The following is an 11,730-nucleotide window of genomic DNA, read 5'->3' on the forward strand; positions in this document are numbered from 1 at the left end:
TTTACTCAGTTTAATTTATGAACTGTTAAATTTTGACATTATGTTTCTAGGATATGAAAGATGAAATTATTATAATAATCTAAACATTGGTTTAGCCACATTGCTCATGCCCTATCACTTTGAAAAATATATCACTAGCTTTTTTTTTTTTTTTTTTTTTACCATTTGAGGTTATGATTGTGCTACTAGGGCTACAGAGATAGTTCACTGGGTAGGGTGCCTGTATTGCCATGTGTGGGACTTAGGTTTGAGCTGTAGCCACGACATGGCACTGGAGAAATCTTGAGTGCTGTGGTGTCTTTCCCTCTCTCTGAATGAAAAAGTGATTCAGTGGTGAAACTGTATTTGTGAGGCCTCAGTTATATATATATGATGTTTATTTTTTAAAAAAGTTTGGTGGTCTGGGAGGTGGGGCAGTGGCTAAGGCACTAGACTCTCAGTTATGAGGTCCTGAGTTCAGTCCCTGGCAGCACATGTACCAGAGTGATGTCTGGTTCTTTCTCTCCCTCCTATCTTTCTCATTAATAAATTAATAAAATATTTTTAAAAATTAATTAAAATTAATTTCTCTTTTTAAAAAGTGGGTATATTGTCTGTTAAAAGCTCTTTTCATGCTTGCCATTCTGATTCTGCAAGGCTATATCGCTATTTGGATTTTTATTCTGGGGTAAAAATTTAAACTTAGGTGAGACTTAGTAAATGTAGAAAACTGTGCTGCTTTTTTTTTTTTTTCAGCCAGAGCACTGCTCAGCTCTGGTTTATGGTGGTGCAGGGGATTGAACCTGGGACTTTAGAGCCTCAGGTATGCGAGTCTGTTTTACATAACCATTATGCTATCTACCTTCGCCCCCAGACTGTGCTTTTTAAAAGAAGTGAAATAGAATAGAATATGCAAAACTAAATCTTTAGTCTTTTTGAAAACATGCTGAGTGTTTCCGGTAGACTTTTTTTGTTTTTCCTCCTCCAGGGTCATTGCTGGGCTCGGTGCCTGCACCATGAATCCACCGCTCCTGGAGGCCATTTTTCCCCCCTTTTGTTGCCCTTGTTGTCTTTTTTATTGTTGTTGTAGTTGATGTCGTCGTTGTTGGATAGGACAGAGAGAAACGGAGAGAGGAGGGGAAGACAGAGAGGGGGAGAGAAAGATAGACACCTGCAGACCTGCTTCACCGCCTGTGAAGCGACTCCCCTGCAGGTGGGGAGCCAAGGGCTCGAACCGGGATCCTTGCGCCGGTCCTTGCGCCACATGCGCTTAACCCACTGCGCCACCGCCCGACCCACTCAGTAGACTTCTTTTTCGCCTTCCCTTTCTTCGCCTTCCTCCCTCCCTTTCTCCCTCCCTCCCTCCCTTCCTTCCGACCTCCCTCCCTCCCTTTCTTCCTTCTTTTCTTCCTTCTTTTCTTCCTTTCTCTCCTAGGACTTTGCAGTGCTTCCACTGCTTCCAGCTATCACATCTTTACCCCTTTCAGTCACAGAAACCGAGAGAGGAAGAGAGGCAGAGAGAGAGAGAGGCAGAGAGAGAAGGAGAGATACTACACTTGCTTTACCCCTTGTGAAACTTCTTCTTGTACATGGTGCTCTTATTTGGGACCAGAGGCTTGAACCTGGCATCTCACATATAGTAAGGTGTGCGCTCTACTGGGTGAACTATCTCCCAGCACCAATAGAGTTTATTATTATTATATTGTCTTATATAATTACATGTAAGATCACGTTTAATAATGATTTTGCTTCTGCCTTTTCTCCACCCTGACGCTCAAAACACCTTTTAAAAATTCAATTTAGGAGACTAAAAATTAGTTCATTCCTTTTACTCAAAACACTGAATTTTCAGTTTTGTATACATGAGTAATGCATAAACTATATTTCCTGCCTTCAACTGACTCAACTTTTTTGAACATACTGGAATCACTTGAATTCTTCGGTTGTATAAATTTTAGATTATGTTCCTGTTTGTTTCCTTTGTCAGAATGCCTATACGGCTCATGTAGAAACTTTGCTGTTACAGTAATGATTGCTTGAAAAATTGCTACATTATTGTTTTATGAGTTTTAATAGCTTCTTTCTCTGGTATCAAGTGGAAAATTCAATGTCAAATATGTAATCTTTTGTGAGCTGCATATTTCTTAGTTGAGTCTTAGAGCAAAAGGTCAGTGGGTCACTATCTTGGTTTCTAAACAGAAATAGCCAGTTTAAAGGCCTTGCATGTCAAGAGTTTGAGTTCTGCCTTTGAAAAGTTATGGAAATTAATGCTTTCATATGGAATGCCTAGCTACACAACTTTACATCAAGGATAAGATGGAAGTTCTAGTGTCTTAAAAAATCATTTTTCATAGGGTGTCATTAATTTTTCTCTTTCTGCTAAAAGTTCGATTTTAATTTAATTATTATTATTTTTTAAATTATTTTTGTATTAGAGTGAGAGAGAGAAAGAAGAGTGTGAGATAGAAAGAGAGACACCTGCAGTGCTGCTTCACCACTTGTAAGACTTAGCCCCTGCAGGTGGGGACCAGGGGCTGGAACCTGGGTCTTCAGGCATTGTAACAACTATGCTCTACTCTGTCACTACCAGGCCCCTTCATTTTAATTCTTTTTAAAAAATTTTAATTTATTTATTCCCTTTTGTAGCCCTCGTTTTTAATTGTCGTCATTGTTGGATAGGACAGAGAGAAATGGAGAGAGAAGGGGAAGACAGAGAGGGAGAGAAAGAGAGACACCTGCAGACCTGCTTCACCGCCTGTGAAGCGACTCCCCTGCAGCTGGAGAGCCGGGGGCTCGAACCGGGATCCTTATGCCGGTCCTCGCACTTTGTGCCACGTGAGCTTAACCTGCTGCGCTACCGTCCAACTCCCTATTTTTAATTCTTTTTTAAAAAAATTTTTATTTATAAAAATGAAACATTGACAAAACCATAGGAGAAGAGGGGTACAACTTCGCACAATTCCCACCACCAGACCTCCGTATACCAATCCCTCCACTGATAGCTTTCCTATTCTTTAACCCTCTTTTAAATTCTTAAACATAAGCAATTATATAAAATAAATTCAGTGTGACTATGATATTTTATATTACTGATTGTGCTCGTTCACTATAATACATCTTTAGTTTATATACTTTTCAGTGATCACTAAAGCTCTTTCAGGTGACATCTTTTCAAAACTTAATTGTGGGAGTCGGGCTGTAGCGCAGCGGGTTAAGCGCAGGTGGCGCAAAGCACAAGGATCGGCATAAGGATCCCGGTTCGAACCCCAGCTCCCCACCTGCAGGGGAGTCGCTTCACAGGCGGTGAAGCAGGTCTGCAGGTGTCTATCTTTCTCTCCTCCTCTCTGTCTTCCCCTCCTCTCTGCATTTCTCTCTGTCCTATCCAACAACAACGACAACAACAATAATAACTACAACAGTAAAACAACAAGGGCAACAAAAGGGAATAAATTAAATAAAAAAAAACTTAATTGTACTTCAGCAAGTGAGACAAGTAGTCTTTGAGACTTTTTATTACCTCATTTACTTGTGGAACAAGATTCATGAGGATATTATTATTGATGGAATTAGGGAGGAGAATTTGAAAGTAAAAAACATTAACTTGCGACTGGGAGCTGACCTGGTAGAGTGCACACCTTAGCAGATACCACAGGGAAGCTATGACAAAGGAAACTCCGCAGGAGGTGGGGCTAGCGCCAAAGCGCCTCTGCTCTTTCCCTCTCCTCTCGTCCCCACTCCCCTTCTGTTCGCAATAAAAAGAATGAAAAAGGTGATGTGTGTACTCTGCTGGGTGCGCCACTGCCCAGCCCCCAGAAAAAGCATTTAATTTAGAACGGAAGCACCAGAAAATATGTAGCTGTTCTATGTTTAGCTGTGATAGAATTTGGGGGGCCAATATTAGTAAATTTGATGGTGGGTTGGTCAAGATTTATTAGTAATCTTAAGTTTTGCAAGTTAAAGTTTTGTTTCCTAATCATGCTTATCTTTTCATTTTAGGACTGAAAGGAGGAGCAGGAGGTACTGATGGGCAAGGAGGTACCTTCCGGTACACCTTTCATGGTGATCCTCATGCCACATTTGCTGCATTTTTTGGAGGTTCCAACCCATTTGAAATCTTCTTTGGAAGACGGATGGGTGGTGGTAGAGATGGTGAAGAAATGGAAGTAGATGGAGATCCTTTTAGTGCCTTTGGATTCAGCATGAATGGATATCCAAGAGACAGGAATTCTGTGGGACCATCTCGCCTCAAACAAGATCCTCCAGTGATTCATGAACTTAGAGTATCACTTGAAGAAATATATAGTGGCTGTACCAAACGCATGAAGATTTCTCGAAAAAAGTTAAATCCTGATGGAAGGAGTTATAGAACTGAGGACAAAATTCTCACCATTGAGATTAAAAAAGGCTGGAAAGAAGGCACCAAAATTACTTTTCCAAGGGAAGGAGATGAAACACCAAATAGTATTCCAGCAGACATTGTTTTTATTATCAAAGATAAAGATCACCCCAAATTTAAGAGAGATGGATCAAATATCATTTATAATGCAAAAATTAGTTTACGAGAGGTAAGTTAATAGGATTTAGGATTCTGAAACCAAACAATTATACAGCTAATCTTAAGACTAATTATCTATATAGCCACTAGTATTTTTTTTATTGAGTTTTTACCACACATTTAAAAAAAATTTAGTAAGAACCCACTGAGGTAGTACTACCATTATTACACCTTTTTCATGGTAAGATTATACTTTCTAAGTTTAGTTACTTGTACTAACGGTTTTAATGCCAATTTTATTTTATTTTTGTTTATTTATTTTACCAGAAGATTGTTCAGCTTTGGCTTATGGTGGTGATGGGAGACTGAATTTGGGACCTTTAGTGCCTCAGGCATGAAAGGCTCTTTACGGGAGTCGGGCTGTAGCACAACGGGTTAAGCGCAGGTGGCGCAAAGCACAAGGACCGGCATAAGGATCCTGGTTCGAACCCCGGCTCCCCACCTGCAGGGGAGTCGCTTCACAGGCGGTGAAGCAGGTCTGCAGGTGTCTATCTTTCTCTCCTCCTCTCTGTCTTCCCCTCCTCTCTCCATTTCTCTCTGTCCTATCCAACAACGACAACAACAATAATAACTACAACAATAAAACAACAAGGGCAACAAAAGGGAATAAATAAATAAAATAAATATTAAAATAAATAAATAAATAAATAAATAAAAAGAAAGGCTCTTTACATAACCATTGTACTGTCTCCCTAACCCTTAATACCAATTTTAAATGCTAGTTGGATTGTGTACTGTGAGTTTCAATACTGGGTTAGCACTTCTCTTTTTCCATAAGTATGCTTTATGAAATAGGTGCTATATCTTATTTCCTTAGTCCTAGTTTATTTTTTTGTCTTCAAGATTGTCAATATGGATAAATAACAGAAAAGATATTAAAGGACAAACTATAAGGGCATTCCTTAAATATATGAGTTCTTCCTTGTTCTATTTTTAGCTTCTTTTTCTCAAATTACATTGAAATCCTGCAAATAGGGCCATGCCAGTTCCCTGTTTAAAATTCTTAAATGGTTCAATGTAACAACTACTATAAAGTCTAAACTCTTTTACTTAAGATAAAGGGTATTTTATTTGTTTCTTCCTTTTTCTTTTCCTCTTTCTCTCTTTCTTTCTTTCTTTCACTTCCTTCTATCCTTCCTTCCATTTTCTTTCTTTCTTTCTTTGGACAGAGAGAAATTGAGAGGGAAAAGGAGATAGGAAGAGAGAAAGAGAGACATCTGCAGCCTTGCTTCACCAGTCGTAAAACTTCCCTCACTGCAGGTGGGGAGCGAGGTCTTGAACTTACATCCTTTGCACATTGTAAAGTGTGTGCTCAATCAAGTGTGCTACTGCCTGGGCCCATGTTCTTGGATTTCTATCCATATATGTATCAGAGAGAAGTCTAATTGATATTCTTTTGGAGGTTAAAATTGTGCTTTAGTGGTAACATCCTTTATACTTCATATCTTTAATTAAAAAAAAATTTCTTAGAGGGATAGGAGAGAGAGAGAGAGAGAGAACCAGACATCACTCTATCACTCTAGTACATATGCTGCTGGGGATAGAACTCCGAACCTCAGACTTGAGTCCAATGCTTTATTCAATGTGCCACCTCCTGGGCCACCCTAATAACTTTTTTATTTAGACTTTTAAGTTTTAAGTTTGCTAATTTCATTTGGTCCTTTATTTAGGCATTATGTGGCTGCTCAGTTAATGTACCAACGATGGATGGAAGAACCATACCTATGTCAGTGAATGATATTGTGAAACCTGGAATGAGGAGGAGAATTATTGGATATGGGCTACCGTTTCCCAAAAACCCTGACCAACGTGGTGACCTTCTAATAGAATTTGAGGTGTCCTTCCCAGATACTATATCTTCATCATCCAAAGAAGTACTTAGGAAACATCTTCCTGCCTCATAGAATGAAAAACTTTTGTTATCTGTATTTTAATAAGGCACTGAAAATATAAAAGGACTGGCAGTTACTGATGTAGATGTGAATTCTGTATAAAGACATGTAAATTATTTTGAGGGTTCATTAAATTGCATGACTAGAGATGGGTCAACTAACTAGGTTAAGGGATTTTTACAGTTAAGAGGTGAAGAGGAAACCATTTACTGTATTTTATTTCACTTTTAACAAACCAGATGTTTAAGATATTTTGCTTACATGTAAACTTTTGTGGAATTCATAGATACATTTCTAATAAAGTACTAGACCACCCAAGTACTTCTAATATATTTGTCCATATAATTGGTTCTCATTTATAATAGGAATTTAAATTCTTAATGATAAAAGTGATAAGGATTTCTAGAAGAGAAAAACACAAGTCATTTGAAAATGTTAACTAGCTTTAAATCACCATCGATAGAGCAGGTACCCATAAAAGAATACCTTAACGTATATGTTTTGCCATTTTGATCTGTTAAGTAGGCCATTACATTTCTTAATAGCATAGTTGTAATGTTCTTAAGGGAGAACTTTTCTTCATAAAAAGGAAATTAATGGCAATTTATCTCCTGTGGAAATCCCAATTGCCTGAATTACTGCTATTTTAGATATAGGCTATTTTTAAATACCATATGTAATTTTATGTGAGTTGACTATATATCTTGGACTTAGTAAATTATAGGCACATTTTATTATCTAATAGTTTAACATAATTTGTTTAATGATAAATGTGTTTTTAAAGAAAATATTGTTACTTGGAACTAATTTTCCAATGACTTACTGTCTCCTCTAAATACTCATCATATGCTCTATGTACCTTATACAGTTTCCCTAAAAATAATATACTACTACTATGGCATTAAACCAAAATATGGGAAAATAAACACTGCTGCTTATAAATGATGTTGCTACTACTGTTATGCATATAAATATTTTACTTATATGTATAGATTGCATTTCTTAGGTATTTTTATTTTAAAAATATATTTACACTTAAAATAATTTTGTTTTCTGTCTTACAAATGTGGAGAGACTATGTTTTGAAACAAAGTTGTTGGGACAAAAATAATTTTCATGGCTGGGAGATAACTCACTCAGTAGAGTGAAGACTTCACCAAGCAAAAAGACCTGGGTTTGAACCCCCAGTCAGCACATGGAAACACCACTCAAAGAGGAAAGTCTTATGAGCCACGGAACAATGTTGTGGTGCCCCTTAGCTCATGCCTCTCTGTCTCTCTCTCTCTCTTTTTTTTTTTTTTCTGGGTAGGACAGAGAGAAATGGAGAGATGAGGGGAAGATAGAGGGAGAGAGAAAGACAGATACCTGCAGACCTGCTTCACCGCCTGTGAAGCGACTCTCCTGCAGGTGGGGAACTGGGCGCTCGAACCTGGGTCCTTCGGCCAGTCCTTGTACTTTGCGCCATGTGTGCTTAACCCGCTGTGCTACTGCCCGCCTCCTGCCTCTCTGTATCTTAAAAAGATGGAAAGAAAGAAAAAAGGTTTAGCTGTAGTAGTGGAATTGTGCAGATGTGAAGCCCCAGCAAAAACCCTGGTGGAAAAAAAATTTTTCAGGACTATCTAGTCTATCTCCCTATCCCTATCTATCTATCTGTCTATCTACCTATCTGTCTATCTATCTATCATCTATTGGATCTTACCACCTTTAGGTTGTAATCACCATATACTTTAAAATTTTATTGAGCTATACCGCACATACTATGAAGTTTACCCTTAAAAGTACATTAAGTGGTTTTACTACAGTTACAGAATTGTGCAGCCATCACCACTTTTCTCATCCAAGAACAATTTCATCATCCCCAATAGTTATAAGAAGTCATCTTCGGGGGTCAAGTGGTAGCGCAACAGAGTTAGGCACACATGATGCGAAGCGCAAAGACAGGTAGGTGTAAGGATCCTGGTTCCAGCCCCAGCTCCCCACGTGCAGGCGGTGAAGCAGATCTGCAAGTGTCCTATCTTTCTCTCTCCCCTCTCTGTCTTTCCCTCTTCTCTTAATTTCTCTCTGCCCTATCCAGCAACAATAACAACAACAATAACCACAACAATGGTAAACAACAAGGGCAACAAAAAAGGGAAAAGATAGCCTCCAGGAGCAGTGGATTGCACCACCGAGCCCCAGCAATAACCCTGGAGGCAAAAAAAAAAAGTCATCTTCATTGTGCTGGCTCCTGCAAACACTTACCTATTATCTGGCTTTGTATATTTCATATAAATGGCATCAAACAATGTATCTTCTCTCACTTAGCATAAAGTCTTCAAGGTTCACTCACATATAATGAGCCAGTATTTCATTATTTTGAATAATATATATTTGTATGGACAGACCACCTTTGTCCACTTACTCATTAGTTGATTTAGGTCATTTTCACCTTTGGGTTATTGTAAATAATATTGCTGTGAACATTCTTGTACATGTTAAAAAAAATTTTTTTAAAGAGTTTGTATGAGAGTGAGAGAGGGAGGGAGGGAGAAACAGACAGAGACAGCCCAGAGAATCACTCCATTTCTTCTGGTGCTTGTAGGGCCTCATGCAATTAAAGCCTGTGCTTTCTCACTGAGCTACCTTCTTGACCTCTGTGTGAGTCTTCTGTGGATATCACTTCAATTCTCTTGGCTATACCTAAGAATGGAATTGCTGAGAGTAACAGTATACTTCAGATGCAGATGGGAAATGCTTGGAAATACCAGAGAATTAAGTTGATCATACTTCTTCCATCTAACTAGTATATGATTCTTTGATAACTTTTCTTTTCTCTGACTGACAGCTAAAACTTCTTAGGGAAGCATGAACAGTGTGGAAATTTCCCCACAGGATTAAAGCTGAAAAACATCACAGTGGTGGGTGTGGTTTCTATTTTAAACCCACTGTCATTTATTGCAATTTTCTTGCTTAAGCATTTTCTTCCACATTAAATAAAAGGATTTTTATGTAGATTCAATAGATATGATTTTGTATTTCTTTAACTATAGAATTATTCTAATAGTGGAATTAAGTTGCATTGGTATATAAACGACATAGAAACAGTATAAAAGGACCTGGAGAGACAACATAATGGTCATGCAAATAACTCTTGTGCTTGAGGTTCTGAGGTGCCAGGTTCAATCTCCAGCACCATCATAAACCAGAGCAGAGCTATGTTGTGATTTCTTGCTTTCTTCCTTTCTGTATCTTCCTCTCTCAATGTCTATCCCATTAAATAAAGTAGTAAGATAGATATAAGAAAATAAAAATAGTATGGGTAGGTGGGGGTGCACCTGGTTGAGTGCCTGGTTCGAGCCCCAGGTCCCCACCTGTAGGGGGAAAGCTTTGTGAGTGGTGAAGCAGGGCTTCAGGTGTGTCTCTGCCTCTCTCCTCTCCTCCTGCTCCTCCCCTCTCGATTTCTAGCAGTCTCTATCCAATAAATAAAGATAAAAGAGAATTAAAAAATAGTATGGGTGACCTGGTGAGTCGGTTCTTGCGTTTTGCAGTGTGTGCATTTAACTTGGTGCACTACCGACCCCCCATTCCCAATTTTAATAATTGAGCAGTTGGGGAAATAGCTTAGTAGGTAGAGTGCAGGCCTTGCATAGTGAGGCCCTGGGTTCAGTACTGCATGTACTGGAGGGGTGCTCTGAAATAGTAAATAAATCTTTAAAGTAAAATTGGAGGACTGGGGAGATAGCTCAGCCTGTTAGAGCATTAACTTGCATGCCTGAGTCCTCAGAGGACAAAAGTTCAATCTTTGACATCTGTGCCAAAGCTGAGCATAATAAGCTCTGGCCTCCTCTGACTATTGACTATCTCATTATAAATTCACAAATCTTTAAAATAAAATTAGAATGTGAGGTTGGTAAAATAGCTTCTTTGGATAGCTTGTTGCTCACCTAGGACCAAGTCAGCTTTTTTTTCTTTCTTTTTTTTTTTTTGTGCTGCAGGTGTCTCTTTCTCTCTCCCTTTTTATTTTATTTTTTTAAATAATTTATTTATCAGCTTTTTTTTCTTAACTTTATTTATTTATTTATTTATTAATGAGAAAAATAGGAGTAGAAGAGAAAAAACCAAGCATTACTCTGGCACATGTGCTGCTGGGGATAGAACTCAGGACCTCTGGCAGCTGGGCGGTGGCGCAGCAGGTTAAGCTCAGGTGGCGCAAAGCACAAGGACAGGCGTGAGGATCCCGGTTCAAGCCCCCGGCTCCCCAACTGCAGGGGAGTCGCTTCTCAGGTGGTGAAGCAGGTCTGCAGGTGTCTGTCTCTCCCCCTCTCTTGTCTTCCCCTCCTCTCTCCATTTCTCTCTGTCTTATCTAACAACGACAGCATCAACAGCAATAATAACTACAACAACAATAAAAAACAAGGGCATCAAAAGGGGAAACAATTATATATATATCTCAGGACATCATGCTTGAGAGTCCCAACACCTTATCCATTGCACCACCTCCCAGACCACCAAGCCAGGTTTTGTATGCAGTGATTTCTTTTTCTCCTTTTCTGTCTCTATCTAAAAAAAAAAAAAGAAAGAAAGAAAGAAAGAAATAAAGAAAAGAAAGGAATGCCTGAGGCTCTGAGGTGCCAGGTCAATTCCTGCCACAACTATAAATTAATCAAAGTTGAGCCATGCTCAGACACACCCAGAGTTCATGTTTTACCTGCTACCTAGCATCCTTTAGCCCAGTTAAATTAGTCACTACACATAATAAGCATTTAAATTGCATGTTAATACTTTGAACATGTTTGGTAGTACTTTTTTTTTAACCTTTTTTTAAAAAATTATTTACTGAATAGAGACACAGAAATTGAGAGAGAAGGGAGTGATAGAGAGAGAGAGACAGACTGAGACCTGCAGCCCTGCTTCATTACTTGCAAAACTTTCTTCCTGCATGCAGGGACCAGAGGCTCGAACCCAGGTCCTTGGGCATTAATTACATGTGTGCTCAACCAGGTGCACCACACCACCTGGCTCTTTCTCTTTTACTGTTTATTTTTATTTTTTATCTATTTATTGGATAGAGACAGCCAGAAACTGAGAGGGTAGGGAAAGAGAGAGAGAGAGGGAGGGAGAAAGACACCTGCAGCCCTGCTTTACCATTTGCTAAGCTTTCCCCCTGCAGGTGGAGACTTGGGGCTTGAACCTTGGTCCTTGCTCATTATAACATATGCGTTCAACTAGGGGTGTCACCACCCACCCCTCCACATAGTATTTTTAATTTGCAATAACAATTACTCTAGATTTTCTTATATATAGGATTTATTTTTCTTAGAGAAG

At 38.9% G+C, this 11,730-nt stretch overlaps 1 protein-coding gene across 2 annotated transcripts in view; it reads left to right on the forward strand.

The window, feature by feature from the left end:
- Positions 1–7,368, forward strand: part of DNAJB4 (DnaJ heat shock protein family (Hsp40) member B4) — a 43,780-nt gene extending 36,412 nt beyond the window's left edge. For both annotated transcript variants that reach the window (XM_060202227.1, XM_007534213.3), the window contains exons 2-3: positions 3,976–4,544; positions 6,205–7,368. In XM_060202227.1, coding sequence (XP_060058210.1) covers positions 4,110–4,544; positions 6,205–6,438 — 669 coding nt within the window. In that variant the 5' untranslated portion in view covers positions 3,976–4,109 and the 3' untranslated portion in view covers positions 6,439–7,368. The remainder of the gene's footprint in view (positions 1–3,975; positions 4,545–6,204) is intronic.
- Positions 7,369–11,730: the final 4,362 nt, after the last annotated feature.

This window comes from Erinaceus europaeus, chromosome 11, assembly GCF_950295315.1.
Source record: "Erinaceus europaeus chromosome 11, mEriEur2.1, whole genome shotgun sequence".
NCBI classification, from domain to species: Eukaryota; Metazoa; Chordata; class Mammalia; order Eulipotyphla; family Erinaceidae; genus Erinaceus; species Erinaceus europaeus.